Source organism: Sebastes umbrosus, chromosome 6, assembly GCF_015220745.1.
Source record: "Sebastes umbrosus isolate fSebUmb1 chromosome 6, fSebUmb1.pri, whole genome shotgun sequence".
Lineage (NCBI taxonomy): Eukaryota > Metazoa > Chordata > Actinopteri > Perciformes > Sebastidae > Sebastes > Sebastes umbrosus.
This window is the reverse complement of record NC_051274.1, coordinates 31,605,880-31,626,930: the sequence shown is the minus strand read 5'-3', so window position 1 is coordinate 31,626,930 and position 21,051 is coordinate 31,605,880. Positions and strand designations below refer to the sequence as shown.

The window sequence follows — 21,051 nt, the reverse complement described above, 5'->3', positions numbered from 1 at the left end:
AAGCTCACATGAAGAGTCAAACAAGGAGGTAATTGAGGCGCCCCAGGATGGTTGAATAGAAGCTATCGCAGGCAGCACAGGTGCACTGAGATGAGGCTTTGTTAACTGTTTAACAGCAGGTGTAATAGCAGCTGTTACACACTCCTGTCAGCTACAACGTCCCTAACTGCTGTGGGGGTTTGTTTCAGCAGCTGACGGTACAGCTGAGAATCCCCTTACCAGACATTAGAGAGCACAGCAGGGAATAGTGTGCTAACAGGAGTCAGTTTCTTAAAACACGCTCTACTAGAACCTAATCTTTCTACGTTTCTTTAAGCATTAGTTTGTTTTGCCTTTTGTTTTCATCAGGCAGACAGTGGATCCCAACTTTTTTTGGCTTAATATAATTTTCTTATTGTTTTTTGGGGGCATATTATGCCTCTTATAAACAGCCAAATGTAACGAGATGACAGGAAATAAGGGGACAGAAAGATCCCCAGCTGCCCCATGAAGCAGTGACTTTGGTAGTGTCTAGAAGGGAACTTGTGAATTGGGGAAACTCTTGTGAGATGGTTAAGGTTACGCATTGATCTTGAAGAATAATAAAAAATTTAAGTGGAAATGAAACGTTCAACCAAGTTAAGCTGGTTTACTAAATGGATTTCCAGTCTAATGAGGCATTTTAAAACAAACATGTCACAAAAAGATGAAATGTATCTTCTTCTTTTTCTCCTAAATGCGGAAATGTTTGTTTTAAAATGCTTCATTAGAGTGGAGATCCATTTAGTAAACCAGCTTAACTCGGTTGAACGTTTTACTTCTACTTTAAGGTCAGACATTGATAGTTAAGTTTGTCAGGCAGCGAGTCTCGCATGAGTTTTTGCAGATCTCAGATCAGATTTTGCAATTTGCAGGCTACCTTCTAAACATGACCAGTATCTTTGGACACAGCATTATCTGTGCAATTTAATCTCAGCCTAGAGCCCTGCGATAAACGTTACCTTTGGGATAAATATAAAGTTCAGTTTTTGTTGAGACTAGTGTTTTTTTTTGTACCTTACAATCCAATACTACAGCCTAGAACCTTACTATCTAGTTGAATCAGTATTGATATGCATTAATGATATTTGTCTTTAAGTTATTGTGTCCTTCCTCTTTATCTTGCACTTACAACGGCAAACTGTTTTCAGTTTTGGTCATGTGTTAACCAAAGTTTTCAGTATCATTCTATTGAGTCATTGTGTATGAAGAAACATGTGTCAGGGTCTTAGGGCCACCTGCTGGACAACACACTAAATGGTCCAGTATTCTATTTTTAAAGACAGGATTTGATCATTTTGTGCGCAATTTCACAATTTTCTGTACTCTTTTTAATGACACAAATTTGGCACAAGTATCCCATGATTGTCTGTCACCAAATTTAATTTTGATGTGGGGCAAGATACAGATTAAAACAATATTTTTAATCACTGAAATAGCCAATTTGTAGGATTATGCAACTGTAGGGGAGGTGTGCACTTTCTAGTTTGTATATTTTAACATTCACTGTATATATATCTACACTTCAGACATGTATTGATACGCCATTGTGGCTTACTGAATATCCCGTCACCTTATGTCACTAGTTGCCTGATTTAGCGCTGTACACACAAACACACCTCAATCCTGTTTAAGGCGACCAGAGAGTAAGGAGCATACAAGCTAATTATAAAGGGATTGAGATCTTTATTTAGCCTAATACAGCACAGTGCAATGGTTCAACTTAATCCAGTGTTAACAACGTGAACTCTGGGCCCAACTTTAGCCTGATAGCATCCAGGAGTCAACACTTTGTTGGTTGGTCCTACAGGCTGAAGAGTTTACAACACACATAATTTATGATTCCGCTTCTTGATAAATAAAACTGTAACGGTGCGTCTTTGAGGGGAGTAAAAAGTCGGATTAAGGTGATTGTTTGGGGTGGAGGGGGGGAGCATGGTTATAAAGCTGGAATGTGTAACATGTCTTCTCTCACAGATATCTTCCCCTCGTCTTTCCATGACGTGAAGATGATCCTTAAGCGTTGTAGGAGGAAGAGGAGACGTTCCCACCGTGGCCGGTCCAGTTGGTGTGGATGAAACGACCGGGGTCTGACAGGAGTTCATATGTGTGAGCTCCAAAGTAATCTCTCTGAGCCTGAAACAACAACAACACTTAACGGTTAACACGGATAACACCCACACAGACACTAAGGACTAGTTTCACTACTGTTAAATCTCTCTCTACCTCTCTCTCTCTACCTCTACCTCTCTCTCTCTCTACCTCTACCTCTCTCTCTCTCTCTCTCGACCTCTCTCTCTCTCTACCTCTACCTCTACCTCTCTCTACCTCTACCTCTCTAACTCTCTACCTCTCTCTCTCTCTCTCACTACCTCTCTCTCTCTCTACCTCTCTCTCTCTCTCTCTACCTCTCTCTCTCTACCTCTCTCTCTCTCTACTTCTCTCTCTACCTCTCTCTCTCTCTCTCTACCTCTCTACCTCTCACTACCTACAACTCTACCTCTACCTCTACCTACAACTCTACCTCTACCTCTACCTACAACTCTAACTCTACCTACAACTCTAACTCTCTCTACATCTCTACACACCTCTCTCCCTCTAATCGGTATTGACTACTACATTTCTGGTATCGTGACATCCCTACAGTGAAGTTCACACATGACAAGCAGTTTGTAATGCAGGTTCAACAGTCTGTATATAAATGTTACTAAATGTAACTTCCAAATATGTTTTTGATGAAAATGGCAAATACTTCTAAAATGTGGATTTCTATTAAATGCATCATGTGCATCAGAAATATATCTGTGAACCTTATTTTTTATATATGTGGATTTTTGTTTTTACATGTATACTGTATACAACGATAACTATTTTTATGTGCATTGAAATATACTTGTTTTATAAATAAATCACAAAATGCATTTGTGAATCCTTCTGTGTGCATTAATATTGAGACTGATCTGACTGCATATAGATCAGGTGTTTTGAAATGAGGTTGTATGAGGTTCTTATCCATAGTCAGTGTATTACCTACAGTAGATGACGGTCGGCACGCTCCCAGTTTGGGAAAGCAGACAAGAGTACTGACACAGGAGCAAAGCGATGTACTGCTGTAGACGGGGCCGGCAGCAAAACATGTTTTAGACTCCTATAATATATATATCCGTTTAAGCATACACTATATTTAGAATATTTAGACCGCTTTACTTTGCCATCAGACAGCCCTTTCAAACGGGGAACTGAAACTTATCTATGTTCTCTTCAAAGCCACCAGACTGAGTTGGCAAAAACAGTATAGACAAGTTTCACCTTTAGTTTAGTTCCCCATCAGAAAATATTCTAAATACAACATACACTTAAACAGATATTGATATTTCTAGGTGAGCCTTTCTTTCAAGTGGCTAAAATATGTTTTGCTGCTGGTACCGTCCACAGCAGTATATCGCTTTGCTCCCTTGCAGGTAACTAACGTCTGCTTCTCCAAACTGGGAGTGTGCCAACCATCATTTACTGTAAGTTATACACTGACTATAAATAAGTAAATTATACAACCCCATTTCAAAACACCCAAACTATCCCTTTAAAGCCCCGAGATCCCAACACAACAGCTACACGTGATCTTTTTAATACTATATGCCTTCACACTCGGCCGTAGGCTCTGCACTGCAGCATCAACCAGTTGTCTTACCTGGAGGAGATTGGCTGGCAGCTTTTCATGTCTGTAACCATCGTAGAAGGACAGAGCTGTGGTGAAACATGGCATCGGGATGCCATGCTGGACTCCAGTGCTGACTGTTCTGCGCCATGACTCCTAAACAAAGAGATTAAATGGGTTAACAACAGTTTTTTTTTCTTCATGGAGGTCATGTAATTTGATGTTAAAGGGTCAGTGTGTAACATTTAGGGAGATCTATTGGCAGAAATGGAATATAATATTAATAAGTAGTTTAAGTTAGTAAGTAGTAGCAATATAGTATAGTATTACTAATATAATAATAAGTAGTAGTAGTGAGTTTTCCCTAGTGTATAATCACCTGAAAATAACAATTAGGGCTGTCAATCGCTTAAAATATTTAATCGCGATTAATCGCATGATTGTCCAAAGTTAATCGCACATTTTTTATCTGTTCAAAATGTACTTTAAAGGGAGATTTGTGAAGTATTTAATAGTCTTATCAACATGTGAGTGGACAAATATGCTGCTTTAAGCAAATGTATGTATATATTTATTATTGTAAATCAATAAACAACACAAAACAATGACAGATATTGTCCAGAAACCCTCACAGGTACTGCATTTAGCATAAAACAATATGCTCAAATCACAACATGGCAAACTGCAGCCCAACAGGCAACAACAGCTGTCAGTGTGTCAGTGTGCTGACTTGACTATGACTTGCCCCAAACTGCATGTGATTATCATAAAGTGGGCATGTCTGTAAAGGGGAGACTCGTGGGTACCCATAGAACCCATTTACATTCACATATCTGGAGGTCAGAGGTCAAGGGACCTCTTCCTCGCCGAAATTTAGCGTAAGTTTGGAGCGTTATTTAGCCTCCTTCGTGACAAGCTAGTTGGTTTGGTACCAATGGATTCTTTAGCTTTACAAATCGCAAGTTGCGTTAAAGGAATTAGTGGCGTTAAAACAAATTTCCCTTACCACGTTATTATCGCGGTAACTTTGACAGCCTTAAATACAATGTAAAAGGAAATCACCAGACTTCAGTTGAAAACAACCTGCCAAAAAGCTCATCTCAGGCAGCTGACGGTTAAACCAACAAGCAGTGCTGTTCACTCTCTTTTTTTCTTTATAAAAGAGGAAATAACTTGTTTTGTGCGTCTTTGTCAATGTGGGTATTGCAGATTGGTGTTTGGCCACTTCCTCCTTCCTCTTACCTGACATTCCTGCACAGCATTACTGAAGAACGTGTCCAGCAGCAAGTTCTGCAGCTCAGCGTCCCGGTCAAACGCCTCTTTGATTTCACCCAGGAAGACGCTGGTGGGGAGAGGAGAGAGCAGCGTTAGCCAACAGTGGTAATAGTGAGAGGAAAAGATTCTACTTAAAGTAAAGGCACATTTCATTAAATAACTGTAAAATGCATTAAAAAAAATACCATAACCAGATTGAATGAGGCTACACACTGCAAGCTGTACACAGGAAGCATAAACATATAAATACAGATACCTCACATCCACTACACTTTCATTCCCTATGACTGCACAGGGAACACTTGCTATTTTTTAAGATGTACTCTCTTTTATTATTTATATAACCTGCTGCTACCTCTCCATTGCACTATTGTTTATTGTATACTTGTATCAGAATCAGAAATAATTTATTGATCCAGGGGGGGACATTGGGGCGTTACAGATGCTCTTGTTCTTCACAAAGAAATGGAAAAAAATGGAAATAAAAGACTATGTAACATGTAAATTATGTGCATAATGCTACAATATATGTAAAGAAATACAAGCAAGTACTGAAATTAAAAATAAGAAAATGATGAATATGAAATATGTACAAATATTTACATTAAGATGTGCAATATACTATAACAAATAACCACAGTGCAAATTAGTAAATACAAATGATTACAAGTAATATAAAATGCTGAGAAATAGGATCTATTGAGTGGGTTAATATGAATGCCAGAATGGTATAAATAAGAATATTTCTTGAAATGTACAGTATAAATGCAGCATTAATGACAGTATTACAAAGCAGTATGTTTTAATGTATGTAACTTTGCTGTATTTGGAGAAGCCAAAGACAAATTTCCACTGAGTTGAACAATAAAGTCAATCTAAGTCATACTGGTGTGTTATATTTGGTATATATTACGCAACGTCTTTGCCAGATTACACAAAGCAAACCAGTGTCACAACCATAATTTCCTCATTCTCCTCTCAGTCTGATTTTACAGAGAGGGTCATATTTTCCTACATATAGATTTTTTGATTCCAGCATTACGCAAAGGGCAGTGACACAATAGAGTTCATAATTTCCTTTATGGTGCAACATCAAGACTTATCCCTCTTTACCTTGAATAATTCTACAATTAAAAATGTTGCAAAGTGACTTGCATCAATAAAAAAAAAAGACTTCTTCATTTTATTCTTCTTGCTTTCTTAATAAGTGTCTCTTGCGCTGCCTAACCACAGTTTTCACCATCAGTGTGAAAGATGCCTGTTGACATAATAAAGTTGCACAAGGCCGCAGTGAGGCAAACTTCTGATATGAGGACACACGCGAGGTTAAAGGTACCTTCGGATGATGCAGCCTCCTCGCCACATCAGAGCGATCGCGCCGTAGTTGAGGGTCCAGCCGAACTCTTTGGCCGCCTGCCGCAGCAGCATGAAGCCCTGCGCGTAGGAAATGATCTTGGAGGCGTAGAGAGCCTGGAGAGAGAAGAAGAAATCAATTATTTCTGACACAGTGACACAATTTGAAATGAATATTAGTACATTTTACATTCATAAATAAAAACGTGTTGGTTGACAGAGTGCTTCCGATGCCAAAATCTCTGTTGCCTACAGATTCTACATGTGAATGCAGAATCTGTTTGTAGAGATTATAACCTTCATGACGGCAGGATTTATTGCAGGGCTGTTGTATTAGACTGCATTAGTTTTATCTAGGCATACCTAATAAACTGGCAACATGTGTGAACACTGTGTTCTACCTTTCTGATGTCCTCCAGGAAGGAAGCCTTGTCACCGCTGTATTTGATGCCCTGTGGCCCTAAAAGGCTTTTGCTGGCCTCCACTCTCTCATCCTTTAGAGAGGACAGGCATCTGGCAAAGACAGCCTCGCCTGAAACACAAAGAGGGAGAGAGAGAGAGAGAGAGAGGGACAACAAGGTTAGCTCTCAGCACATGTAAAACAGAGCTCGGGAAACAGTCATTTGGACTTCCTGCAACCTCTAACAGATGATTAGATAGGTTATACTAGCCAATGTCATAGCCACAGCCGTGCTGCAGGAACACCATGCTGACATAAAAACAATGGCCACGGATCAGCATGACTCAGCATGACTCAGCAGTAGTAATAATACTGTTAAAACAGGGCTTGCCACTACGACATCAGAAAAAAAAAGGGATTGCCAGTTGCCACATTAAAATGTCAATTACACCACTGTGTCGAGATAAGAGGAAACAACTGTTGCATGACTGTAAGCATGACTTGGTGATGCAACCCACAGGCAGAGAGAAAATGTGTACAGACGGTGAACTATCCTGGTGAGGAATGTTTTCCCTGTTGGGTGCAGAAATTCATCCATGCACACTGTACCGGCCTGTCAGCCTGCTCTCAACACAATGAAGCCTTTTGTAATCTTTCTATCTCTCGATCACAAGAGGAGCTACAGTACCGCGAGAGATCGAGGAAACAAATACGTTTTTATAAAAATCTAATCTCTACTATGGTTCCAGGGATTTGGTGACGGGCTGCAAAATATCTGCATGATTGAACTTAAGTTTATCATGTATGTGCCTTTAACTTAAAAACTATGCACAAAATGTGTCTGTTTAGAGGGACATGAGCTGATATGATGACACCCCTTGTCCTAAAATCTACATTCTTTGATTCCAGCTTTTCTGGTTTCTTCACTCCTCTATGACAGTAAACTGAATATCTTTGAGTTTTGGACAAAACAAGACATTTGAGGACATCATCTTGAGCTTTGGGAAACACTGATCAACATTTTTTTAACCATTTATTGACATTTTTATATATAGTTTTCTAAGGGGATGTGCAATATTTACATGTCTTTCTGACAGATTAATGGCCAATGAAAATAATCGTTAGTTGCAGCCCTATCCCTGGATTATTAATCCTGCTCCCTGACCTCCACCTGTTTGTGAAACAGACTGTCACACAGTCAGAGCAAAGAGCAAAGCTGCAGAGAGTATCACAAATCCTCCTTATGTCACTTGAGATGAGCAGGCCACTAGAAAAGCCTTCAATCTTCTTAGTGGCAGCCACATATCGATCACGTTCTCTAGAAGAAGCTCACTGGCCACGCTAAATGGCAAAGATAAACCAAAACAACTCGGATCTTTAGGCTTTTGAATTTCTTAAAGCGGTGTGGGAATCTTAACGGGCGTGACGTAATGCCTTCTGCCTTTGTCATCATGACAAACAGTTTACTGAAAGCAGCCAGCATTGGAAGAAGAGAGCAGGAAACAAGACACTTCCTTGTCTACAACCTCCTTTCTTCCTCTTACCGATCAGAGTCACAGGTGTGCCGTACTCCAGGGCTGAAATGGCCGTCCACTTCCCTGTGCCTTTCTGTCCAGCGCTGTCGCGGATCTTGGGCAACAGATGTGTACCATCGGAGTCTCTGTACTTAAGGATGTTAGCCGTGATCTCGATCAGGAAGGAGTCCAACTCTGTCTTGTTCCAGCTGTCGAACGCCTGAGTGATTGAACCACAGTTTGATGAAATATATATATATTTTTTTAATTTGATTATACACAACTGGCACATAACACACACACAAAAAAATACTAATTAAGATTGCATCACCTGTGCCATCTCTTCGTGGTCCATACCCAGAACATCCTTCATCAGGTGATAGGCCTCACAAATCAGCTGCATGTCGCCATACTCAATGCCGTTATGGACCATTTTCACAAAATGACCAGCACCCTCATCTCCAACCTGCACCAAGCAAGCCAGTCAGATTATTGTAAAACGACTGGATAACAACTGCTATCAGTATAGTAAACCTTAAAACACACGTTAAACACCACTCACCCAGTCACAGCAAGGTTCCTTTCCCACCTTGGCAGCGATGCTCTGGAAGATGTCTTTTATGTGTGGCCTTCAAAATAAAGCAACAGTTCTAATTGATTAGCTCACTGGATGAAATGGATGAATGAATCTTGTCCCTGTTTCACCGTGTCCAAAGTCCCACATATGTTCAACTTTATCAGCAGTAACTGTGTTTGTTTTAGCATGTCTGTGCCCTACGCCCAACATCCAGCGAGAAGCAGGGCGACACGATTTTGAGGAAATATCTGATTGCGATTATTTTTGAGTGATATTGCGATATGATTTGCGATATTTAGAGGGAATGATAATTTTTACATCATTATTCTCATTTTCATTGAAAAACATATTGAAAACAAAACAAAGATGTTTTCTTAAGTCTGTAGAATATGATGTGTTGGCCAGGACATCTCTGCTGCACCGCCATAATATGTAATCTAAAATGGTATTTTGACACACCTTTAACAAATATTGCAATTTCCTGCAGTAAGCCATATTGCAATTTCGATAAAATGTTGATTAATTGTGCAGCCCTAGCGTGAAGCTGAAAGTGAGCAGTTTGTGTTGACTGACCAGGCCTCTTTATGTCCTCCTGGCATGAGTGAGGGTCCATAACGTGCCCCTTCCTCTCCACCACTGACTCCACTGCCGACAAACAGCAAGCCCTTCTCTTGCAGACTCTTGCACCGCCGCTGTACGTACGACAGAAACGCATAAATACTATGAGAATATCCTCAAACAGCGATAAAGATTTACTGCTAAAACAGTATGACTTACTGTTGTGTCTCTGTATTCAGAGTTGCCACCGTCGATGATGATATCCCCGGCCTCGAGAAGAGGAACCTGAAGAAGAAGCACAAAGCCAGTTGATGCTAGATAGATGGGACTTTCCACAAGTGATTTTAATAACACAGTTTTTAGCACAAACTACGTACCAGTTTGTCGATGAAGTCGTCCACAGCCTGTCCAGCCTTGACCAGCAGGATGATCCTCCTGGGTTTCTTCAGTTTGGCCACCATGTCCTCCAGAGACTCCGCTCCAATCACCTTGGAGCCCTTTGCCTCGTTCTTCAGGAAGTCATGCACCTTGGACACGGTTCGGTTGTAAGCACACACCTGTTGGAGGAGGAAGAGAGGTTTGAGTTTGATTACTGAGTGAGATAACAAGAGTTGAGAGAAGTTGTGGGAATAAAAACACACAGAAGCCATCATCATCATCTTACCACGAAGCCATGGTCATTCATGTTCATGATGAGGTTTTGGCCCATGACAGCCAAACCAATGAGTGCAATGTCTGCTCTGTGAAGGAGAAATAATCACATTTACTGGGTGTCTGGTTTCAGGCTGAGCATCAAAGCTGTCCACCGACATACTTAAAAACATTATGCAAAATATATATATTTGTTTAATAATATAAGATAAGATAAGATAAGATATTCCTTTATTAGTCCCACAGTAGGGACATTTGCAGTGTACAGCAGGAAAGGGGATATAGTGCAAAAAATAAGATGCATCAGCTAACGCAGTAAAATAAAAGAGCAAAATATGAACCATTTAAATAGAAGGAAGTATAAAATAGGAGCAGTATATACTGTATTGACAGTAAACAGACTATTAACAAAATTGCACAATTGGAAAATGATATTGCACAGTGAGAATGAAATAAAAATTCCACCTGAAAATATCAGGTTATTGTCAGTTGTTGGTGTTTTGTTTTGTTGTTCATGGTAATATATCTTGATAACATATGTTTAATCTTTTTGTACTAAAAATGGCAAGGCAAGGCAGCTTTATTTGTAGAGCACATTTCAGCAACAGGGCATTCAAAGTGCTTTACATAAACATTCAAGAACAATAAGACATAATTAAAACTTTCATTAAAACATTAAAGATTAGAAAATAAAAACAAGCTAAAAATAAAAGCTAGGATAGAAGATAAAGTAGAGTATAACACACAAGAGTAAAAGCTTTAGTGCAGTATATAAGAGCATTATTTAGTTTAATAAAAGGCAGCAGCAAAATGTGCAAAAATATGATCAGTTTTTGGTGTTTTGTTTTGTTGTTTTTAATAATATATCTTGACAACATATGTTTAATCTTTTTTTGTACTAAAAATAGCAACACTAACTCTGTTATTTCCAGGTTAAACTTCATGTTACATATATTTTCTACTAGCTAAACACTAAAGCTGATTAGCTAACAGCTAGCAGCTCCATGTTCACTAACTGCTCCAGAAAGCTGCTAAAAACACATTAAAACACTATTAATATACAATAACTTAACCACTACCTCTACCACTACTTCATCCCCACTTCATCCACTATGTACAGAAGTAGAAACGGGTGTGATAACTTACTGAGCCATGGTGTTCAGCGTGTTTTAGTACCAGAGAGAAACAGCTTCAAATGACAGACTGACTTCCTCCTCGCTGCACTTTTACTTCCTCCTTCTCTCCTCAGAGTGACGTCAGCGAGGAGGCACGCCCACTTAGAGTATCCACCAATCAGATGACGGTGCGCAGACTGACGCGATGTTGTTCCCGAATTCTCATTGGTCTAGAATCCTGAGCAGAGGTATCCGTGTTCCTATTGGCCCCCACGGGCTGTCACTCATAATACGTCAGCTCACACCCCCCCAAGTGAATTTAACAGTGAACAGTGACATAGATGTAAATTGTTCCTTAAAGATATTAAAATAATTAATAAACATAAAAGGACAAAAGAAATGTAACAAAACTAACATAAAATAAAAAAATAAAAAATTGAAAAAAGAACACGGGAGAGTATGACAATAATTTCACTTAAAAACTTTAAAGATATTGCATACATTCACTGTTTTCATTGTTTTTTTGTTTTGTGAGGAAGAAATAGCAAAGAAATTAGGCTTCTTTTTGGTAAATTTACACTTGTGAATGTGGAACTTCACGAGAATTAAAATTAAATTAATAAGAAAAAATATATTACTGTCTTTGTCACTGTAACCCTAGCAACCAAATATAATATTTCTATAGCACAGTGCAAAATCTGAGAAAATGTTAACAAGTATAAAATTATTGACATCTTTCCACAATTGTAAAATGGTTTCTGCTGTTACTATATATACTATCATTTTGAAAAAACAAACAAAAAAAAAACAGTGGAGGACAGTATTCACTGAAGTACTGTACTTAAATACAATTTTGAGGTATTTCTACTACAGTTTAGAGACAAATATACATTTCCCCACTTTTTATTGCTACATTTATTCAACAGTTATAGCCTACTTATTTTTCAGATAAGAATTTTACATGAAAACATTGTGTAAAGTGCCATATGTTTATTTTTGTTTATAGCTTATTTTGTATATTGGTAGAATTTAAATTATTGTATTCTTATTTTATTCTAACGTTTTTATGCTGTTTACTTGCACCAACAAAACCAAAGCAAATTCCTAGTGTATACCTCTTACACCTGGCAATATCACCATTCTGATTCTGATTCTGATTCATATATTGCTCAATATTCACATTTATTGTGACATCTTATACCCCTTGTCACATATTAGATGTGTATGAGTTGTTAGAAGTTCCACCAAAGAATGATTGAATTTTTGTATTTTTATTTTTTTTTATAAGTAGTATTACTTAATGTTATTTATTTATTTATTTGTATTATTATTATTCTGTAAGGGGGGTTGGTATGTTTGTGAGTCTGTCTGTAGAAGGCTGGATTATGAGATATTATGTATCATAAAATGCAGAAAAGCACAATACCAAGTCATTTCTCTTCCTCAGTAGTAATCCAAGTCTTCCATGCATTATGTGATATTACAATCTAATAAACCTTGCCTCATTTCCTCCTCTAATGACTGGAGATCTGTGGCAGATTACAGGAAAATTACCACACTAAATCAGTTATATAAATATATATATATTTATTTATTTAAATGTATTTATTTATATATATATATATATAATTATTTATTTAAATGTATTTATTTATATATATATATAATTATTTATTTAAATTAATTAATTAATATATATATAATTATTTATTCAAATGTATTTTTTTATATATATATAATTATTTATTTATTTATACTGTATATATATCATTATTTATTTAAATTTATTTATTTATATATATATATAATATTTTTTTATTTATATTGTATATATATAATTATTTATTCATATTCTTTATTTATTTATACACACACATATATATATATATATATTTATTTATTTATTTATTTGCAATGAAAAGTCTATCTAAATATTTTAATTGGTCAGAAAGTGCACTGGCCTATAGACTAGAGACTGAGCTCGGGGGTTTCACAGTGGATAATTAATTGTATGAAACAAATGTCAACACTCGAAGCCCATTTCTGCCAGAAAAATAAAAAAAAGTAAATGTAAAGTGAGGGATGATAAAAGTAAAAAAAAATCTCATTGTAAATTGAAATTGTGAGATACTAAGTCAACATTTTGACTTACTGCACAAAGACAAAAACATATACTAATTCATTCAGTCCTAATTAAGAGATAAATTTACATTTTCAGTCAAAACTAAGAAATAAAAAGTCAAATTTAAAAGAAACAAAGTCAGGATTTTGTCTTTTTAAGTCACAATTTTGAGATACTTACATACATAATTAAGAGATCAGTCAAAATGTTTACTTTTAAAGTCGCAACTTTATAATAGTTTAATAATAACAATAATAATAACAATTAAAAAATCTGACTTTCTGCACCAAACTTATAATTTTTTTTTTTAAATTAAGTAAATTATAAGTAAGCATTTTTCTAAAAAGTTCAAAACTATGAGATAGTTTGACTTGCCAGCTCATAATTTAGACTTACTACGCCGTGAGTATTTTTATTTTCCTGGTTCCTGACAGATCTAATCTATTGTTTGGTTTCCTGGTAGAGATGCTACGGTAGCTGCTCAGGTATCAGGAAGTATAAAAAAACACGTGAAGACGGTAGTCAAACTGCACAAAGGAAGAAGACAAACAGGCAGCACTTGTTCTGCTAATGCACAGTTTGCACTTTTATTGTTGCCTCATTCACTACAACAGTTCAATGGTGCAAGATTACCATAACACAGAATTAGGATATCTGCATGACACATCTATGCTATACAGCGAATGGATTATAATTATTACAAATACAGTAAACATATTTACATTTTAATTCAAGCTCCATACAACACAGATATTTACAAAATAAGTATGAAAATGAAACCAGTCTGACAAATAATGTACAGTGGTAATGTTGTGGTTTGTCTTTTTTTTTTTGGTGACAAAGGGAAACGCAGATATTTAATTGTCAGAGGGGGAAGATGGGGAAATATCATGGCTAGTTTTGTTTTGAAAGGCATCAACGGAAAAGAAAAAAGTGTTGAGGTGAAGAAAGACACCAGCACAACAATAGTATACTGTCATTTTAGATGTCACTATAGCTACTTTGTATTATATTCCCTGATATTAGAAAAAAAAAAGAGTTAAAAACCACCTTTATTTTGTTATAATTCAAGTGGCTGTTCTAGCATGAGTAGTGAGTAAATATTCTTCAAATCAAAAGCAAACTTTCTTTCAATTCTAATAAAGAGAAATGTAACTCACCTCCCCTGAAAAAGATGCACTTACATTTTACTTCTTTTTTTGTTTTTAAAACGATGGAAAAAAAAAAACATCTTCATAGTACATTCAACGCTCTCCCAGTTCATTTGGTTCACTCTTGAGTACAACAACTAAACCGCAACAGACTTTATTTGATCAGTTAGTTGAACCTTTTATTAATGTGCAAAGAGCTGCAAACTATTATATACATTGCAAACAAATAAATACAAAATAATATATACCTCTGCAAATTAGTCAGTGAAGTGAAAATGTTTGCTCTGACAGGTCTTCGTATCGATGTCTCAACATGGTACGCTGAGGTTAACGTGTTGCACTTGGAGCCTTCATCAGTGCATAGATGCTTTTTCATTATTTTTATATTTTTCTCTGAGACTTTTTGTTGAGCCTTTTTGTTTTTCTGGCCAGCAGGTTGGCTGACCCGAGGTCAGTGACGCATTCTGACTTCTGAGGCAAATGTTTTTTACGTCAGCATACATTAAAAGATATGTCACCAATAATTCCACTAATATTTGTAACAGGCGATGGCTACCTCTGTTTCAACACCTTCAACCATAATGTCTCTTTCTAGTAGGCAAACTACTGGTTGGTTGGCCAGAGCTTTTTAACGCCCGTCTGGACTTATTCCACCATTTGAAGAAACAGAGGTATCATTTATTTATCAGTAGCAGCTATAGTACGTCGTACAGAGCAAATATTTTCATACCAGAAATAAAACCTTTTGAGAATATGTCATCCCTTTAATATCTCTTCTTTCTTTCTTTCTTTCTTAATAAACAGCTATCCAGTGTAGCCTTGATATGTGCTCTTATCAGTGTTCCTGATACTCGACATGTGTGATCTGCCCTCATCTTGCTATAGAGATGTGTTAATGTGCAAAATAAAAGGTTAAACACCAATTACAACTTAAGAAATAAATGCCCTCTGTTACAATTTTGTACAAAAACGTCACTGTGGAATGATTAAAAAGCATACTGTAATAGAAAAAAACAATGTTAATAATAATAATAATAATAAAAAACAGAACCCAATGGGAGTTAGATGAGTTTCAATTCAAGAACACAAATAGAAAAATGAACACATGGTGCCTCAATTCTTTAGAGATTTTACCCGACACTATCGTGAAAGTGAGGGGAGTCTATTTGTTCATCCGTCCTGCATGCTAGCAGCTTCGTCAACTATCTACCGGCGTCAAGGCTGGAGCATTGCAACTTCATTCTCTTTCTTCTTCGGTGTCACGCGTACGCAACGGTTTAAACTAAACATTAGCAAATGTTGAGTCTCTCTCTCTCTCTCGGGGGTCTGAAGCTCAACATCTTAGTAAGAAAAGCCGCTAGAGGAGCTGAGAGGAATGTCTTAAATGAGAGTTAACTACCACACTGATCCCAGAACAGACTGTATGTACAAATCATATTCTCTCTACCGTCTTCCTCCTCCTCTTCCTCTTCCTCCTCTCCTTGAAACCCTGTTTTTTTCTTGAGATGAAATAGCAAAAAGGACTAATATCTACTCCTGCGGGAAACAATCCATCGTCACGTTTTCACTGCTGAGATATGAAATAATCTGCATGTATTTTTTTGATGTTGACACAAATGCATGATTGTAAGCAATCGCTGGACTGACGGCACTATCGGGGGGTTGGCGTTGGTGAATGTGCACGGACTGAGGAGCGGGGATCTAAATGTCACATGGATGGCCCTCCTCAGGTCTCGCTGAGTTGGGACACATTTTTCAGACTTAACATGTTGTTTCTAAAAGACGGCAGAGCGGGGGGGAGCTAGAGGCGGCGGCGGCGGCGGCCTGACGCAAATCTCATGAAAAAAACCTACGAATTCATTAGCAGCAATAAATCTTGAAGTAGCCTTGCCTTCTGTAGCAGAATGTAAACTGATACGTCACTTGGAGATATTTCTATATTTTCCCTTCATGGTTTCAACTGTACGTTATCGGATTTTAATTTTTTTTTTAGTAAGCAAACCTTCCTTCTCCTGAGGACTGCTGCAGTCATCATGCGGGCATATTAATAATAAAAAAACAAAAAATAAAATTTGAACTCTTCTCGGGAGACAAATAACACTGATAGAGACAATTTCTTTACAGATGATTGGCAAACGGAAAATTAGTGGCCAGAAAGAACAGTTTTTCTGAAGAATCGTGCACACACAAGTAGACTATTACGACATGCTACTAGTTAGGGAGTTAGGGAATGACAACAAAGCGGAACAAAATTAGACCCAAACATTGTCATAAAAACAAAAACACAAAAAGCTGAGGAGGAGGAGGAGGAGGAGGAGGAAGAAGGGAAGAGAAATAGAGAGGAGGAAAGCTAAGTTGGCAGAGGGTTGTCGGAGGGAGAGGGGGAGGCAAATTTCTCTGGAAACTGAAACTTTTAGTCGCATGAAAGGAGACTTAAGCCACAAGTCTACTTACAAGAGAAAACTGTCAAGAATCACAATGATTAATAAGTGTTAACACTTGTTGTATGTTCAAAAGGCTTTCCAGAAACAATGGAAGCCGTGGTTTACTGCGTGCCGGTCGGTCGGTCGACCCACTCAGTTCTTCATAAGGCCGCTGCGCCTCCTCGCCAGCTTGGATCTGTGGAGAACAGGATTTAATGTTGCGACAAGAACAAGAACGAAGTTTCTGAAGAGTTGCTTCCTGTTACGGGTAGTGGAAGGGCACTTTCACAAGCCGTAGTCCGTTTGGCTAGTCCAACTCTGAATCAGAGGGATTCTAATGGTCTGGTTCATAACATAAGTTATTGTATCATCCATCCACGGCAATGAAAAATAAGTGATAGCCTGAGAACACTGGCTGTTATGTTGCTTCTCTTACCACTCCACCATCTCTTGGTTGTAACACCCACCAATGCCCCCTCGGCACCGGTCCTCTCCCACTCATGTTAATCTGTCGTTTACCTGTGTCCATCTCAACAAACGCCTGCCAAAAGACAGCCTCTATGTTTTGGTTTACTTCCTGCAATCGTGTCGGCTTATGTTCTCACTGCAATCAAACCGCACTATGGTTAGCTTGGTTGTTTTGGTCCACACCAGAGTACGATTACTGCGTTCACAACTGCCCAAACGAACCACATCATAGTTTGGTTAAAACAGACTAAATGTTGGCTTGTGAAAGCGCCCTAGGAGAAGAGTCTGTGTGTGTCTGTGTGTGTGTGTGTGTGTGTGTGTTTGTGTGTGTGTGTTTGTGCGTACCTTATCGTTCCCGCTAGCAGGGGGTTAAAAGCATACAGCCAGTCGTTCATGTCTTTCTCGTTGTTGGCCTGCAGGAGGATTCCTCGATGTTTTGTGCACACAGCAAACGTGTTAGGAGTCTGAAAAGAAAAGATCAAATATTTGTCTTGCTGCACACGCCTCTGGGGTTTTTCAATCTATATACTGTAGCTTTTAGGTTGCTAAAGGAGAACAGTTGTTGAACGTTGCAGTTATTTCATTCATTTTCATTCAGTGTTTTCTCTGAGGGATATTTACTGTGTGAGTGTTAAAGTTATTCATTTGTCAGCAGTGATAAACTAGATGTTGAGAAGCAGGAAATACGCTTGATGACTCAAAACTCCACCTTGAGCATGGCCTGCTGGTCTTCGCTGTATTCCACCTGGGCTGTGGAGAGGTTGAGGACTCCCCGCTCCACCGGGTCCTTGTCGCTGTTGTAGATGAAGACGTAGGGCCGACGCACGACCACGTAGTGCTTCACCCACGAGTTGGAGCGCGGCTCCATGAAGCTCAGGACACCTTTCTTGGAAACTACCGATCTAAAAAGGAAAAACAAGAGATCGGTTAAAAATCTTTGAGGGAGTGCTTTTTTTCTGTGAAAGAACATTAGGTTTGCTTCCAGTTGAAAACACCCAGAAATCAATTCATATCATTTCTGCTCGGATTGGAAAACAGGATTATCTATTTTTGTTTCGGCTGCATCTCATATTGACTTGTTAAAATTACATGGCTCCAATACCAAAAGAGCTAACGTGTCAGCACTCACCCTGGCCTCATTTCTTCGATATCAGGCACCAAGTTGAGGAACTCGTTCTTTCCGGCCCGTGCAAGGTAGGAGGTCTCCAGACTGGGAACCATCGGGAAGTTTTCATAGTCTGAGCAGGAGGGACTGGAGGCACGGGAGCTGTTCTCTGGAGTCCTGAGGAACAACGTACACAGAGTTCATACATCGTGGTGACAGCCGGCCGATAAATTAGATCTACAATAAATGAATTGTGTGTTGAGAAAGTAAAAGTTTTACTTCTGGTCTATGGAGCCACAGCGGGAGTCAGCCAGAGAAGGGCAGGTGGAGGAGGGGGTGAGGGTGGCGCTGCTGAAGCTGGTCACTGATGGGTCACGTCCCATCGGTGAGATGTCAGACAGCTGAGGGGGGAAAAAAAGAGCATGACATATATGACTGTTTTATGTTTCCAAGGTAACACAGCAAGAAGAAAAATACTGATTATTAAAACGCCGCTTTGTTTCAAGGATGCATCATAACAACGGCTTGTATATCCGCCGTCCTCGGTCTTCTGGTTTCCCTTTTTGAATGATGAATACAGAGTACCGCCGCCTGCTGGTGTGGAGAGTTATTTCCTCTCATGTAGACGCAGAACGTACGTGGTAGTTGGCTGTTGGCTGTAGTCTTTGCGTTGTTTACAAGTTCAACTTTTTGGCCAAGACAAGGCGACGTGAGGCGACACAACAGGCGGCCTTTGTCGCCGCTAGTTCTCTGATGTCGGTTTGATGTGTCTGGACCTTAAAGGCCTATTTTCTAAATCTCTACAGAAAATGAGCACTGAGATAAATCTAAACCAGACAGTGTACATGTATAAACTACTTTAAAAGCAAGTACGTTTCTTTTTATCATTACTCACCTTGCAGTCGCTGATACTGTTGACCACTTGGTTATATTCACTGTTGAAGGTGTGTGTCAGGAGGCGCAGGCACTACAAGAGAACAAAGATAAGACTGATCTGTTCACAGCGGAGGAGGAGAGGCAGCCGTTGATAACTCAGCAGCAAAGAGTACAATCATCATCGTCAGTATCACCACACCACTCAAGTTGTTCTCACCTTAGTGGCCAGCTCCTTCTCACGATCCACCAGGCTCTCGATGTCGGCCGAGTCGTAGCCGCTGCTCTCGCTGGGCGTGATGGCGCTCTCGAAGGTGGTGCTGGAGATCTGCGAGGAGATGGAGGTGGAGGTGGACAGGCTGCCGGTGCTCATGCTGGGGGACAGCAGCTCGCTCAGGGACTTGGTAGTGGGAGCCGTTCCCACCGGAGCGTCGTCGACCAGCTTCTCCCTCAGCAGGAGCAGGTGACGGGTCTTCTCCACCTGGATGAATGACGGGGCGGGGTTAGGTACAAGTTAAGTTTCCATTGTCAGAGGAAACTTTGTAAGAGGTAAGGGGGTATTTTTCTCTCAGTGATATTTGACAGGGACACAGAGGGGAGGGACAACTTTGGCAGGTCAAAAGAGGGATTTTGTTTCGAAAAAAATATGCGAATTAATTGCACGAAAAAGATTCCCGTGGTGTGAAAAGATTGCAGGTGAATGTGATCTTTAAGGACCCACCTCATGCAGCTGCTCCATCTTCTCCAGCTCCCACTGGTGCTCCACGATGAGACTGTCTCCTCTGGGCCTCCAGCCGGCCAGGTTCTCCTCTCCACGCACATAAGCCACCGACGTGTCCAGGATCTTCCTCCTCCTCCGCTGCATCCCTGCTCAGGACAAAAAGCCTCTCATTAGGATGAAGCTCTCCTGAGAGGAATCACAATTTAACTGGCAGCTTGTCTTAAAACATTCCTCAATTTCGTCTGCTCACCTGGACTTCCTGTGTCAGACATCTTGCACAAGCTCAGCTCGTAGATGCCAGTGACTCGATTGCTGTAATGAAGCAGAGGAAGAGTCTGTTTAAGTAGTACTGTGTGGATATAACGTGATCCAACTGTCGCAATATGGCAGTCTGAAGTCTTACCAGTCGGGGGTTTTGGAGTATCCGCTCCCAAAGAGGTTCCTGAGGGAACGGGGAGGGGAGATCTTTGCGTCTCGGGAGTAGAAGACCATGCAGATGTCTTTGGTAATAATAGCCGGCTGGATGCAATGGTCCAGCTGTGAGGAGGAGACACAGCGAGTATGTTAGATGGTACTAATGTATAATAAAAATACCAATAATATCACAGAAACTACCATAGTAAATACTATATTAATTGATGAATATATTGATGATAATCTTTCTTTCTCTCATAAATAATCTTAGGGTTGCAATTTAGGATTATTTCTTATTATCAATTCATCTGCAACCTATTTTCTCAATTAATGGATGAATCTTTTGGTCAATAAAATGTCATGAAACTATGATAAATATCCGTCACGATTTCCTAAATTCAAACATAATGTCTTCAAATGTGCAAAACTATTGTTTAATTTCACATTAAGGCAAAGAGGGGTAAAACATAAGAGCTTGATACATAAAAGTACAACACAGAAGAGCAACAACTGACCTCCAGATATGCAGACAGGGTCATGAAGATCTTCTCTCCGTACGGAGTGACTCGGTTAAGCAGGAGGGAGTTGTGCAGGGAGCTGTCCCACACTGCCTCGAAGCGGTAGAAAGTCCTGAAAGGGGAAAACCAAAATAAATCTT

At 39.1% G+C, this 21,051-nt stretch overlaps 2 protein-coding genes across 20 annotated transcripts in view; both read right to left on the bottom strand.

The window, feature by feature from the left end:
* Positions 1-1,383: 1,383 nt before the first annotated feature.
* pgd (phosphogluconate dehydrogenase) lies at positions 1,384-11,246 on the bottom strand. Its single transcript, XM_037773132.1, has 13 exons — positions 11,148-11,246; positions 10,015-10,090; positions 9,728-9,907; positions 9,570-9,635; positions 9,366-9,484; positions 8,778-8,844; positions 8,547-8,681; positions 8,246-8,435; positions 6,703-6,833; positions 6,285-6,418; positions 4,916-5,015; positions 3,707-3,829; positions 1,384-2,154 (listed from the first exon to the last, which is right to left on the bottom strand). The coding sequence occupies exons 1-13, from the start codon at positions 11,153-11,155 to the stop codon at positions 2,035-2,037; spliced, it is 1,449 nt and encodes a 482-aa protein (XP_037629060.1). The 5' UTR covers positions 11,156-11,246; the 3' UTR covers positions 1,384-2,034.
* A 2,551-nt stretch (positions 11,247-13,797) lies between these two features.
* Positions 13,798-21,051, bottom strand: part of kif1b (kinesin family member 1B) — a 76,635-nt gene continuing 69,381 nt past the window's right edge. For all 19 annotated transcript variants that reach the window (XM_037773113.1, XM_037773110.1, XM_037773114.1 and 16 more), the window contains 11 exons: positions 20,909-21,023; positions 20,383-20,516; positions 20,230-20,291; positions 19,980-20,125; positions 19,479-19,739; positions 19,281-19,352; positions 18,665-18,786; positions 18,410-18,562; positions 17,990-18,182; positions 17,626-17,744; positions 13,798-17,008 (listed from right to left, as the gene is read on the bottom strand). In XM_037773113.1, the coding sequence (XP_037629041.1) occupies positions 16,966-17,008; positions 17,626-17,744; positions 17,990-18,182; positions 18,410-18,562; positions 18,665-18,786; positions 19,281-19,352; positions 19,479-19,739; positions 19,980-20,125; positions 20,230-20,291; positions 20,383-20,516; positions 20,909-21,023 (1,420 nt within the window). In that variant the 3' untranslated portion in view covers positions 13,798-16,965. The remainder of the gene's footprint in view (positions 17,009-17,625; positions 17,745-17,989; positions 18,183-18,409; positions 18,563-18,664; positions 18,787-19,280; positions 19,353-19,478; positions 19,740-19,979; positions 20,126-20,229; positions 20,292-20,382; positions 20,517-20,908; positions 21,024-21,051) is intronic.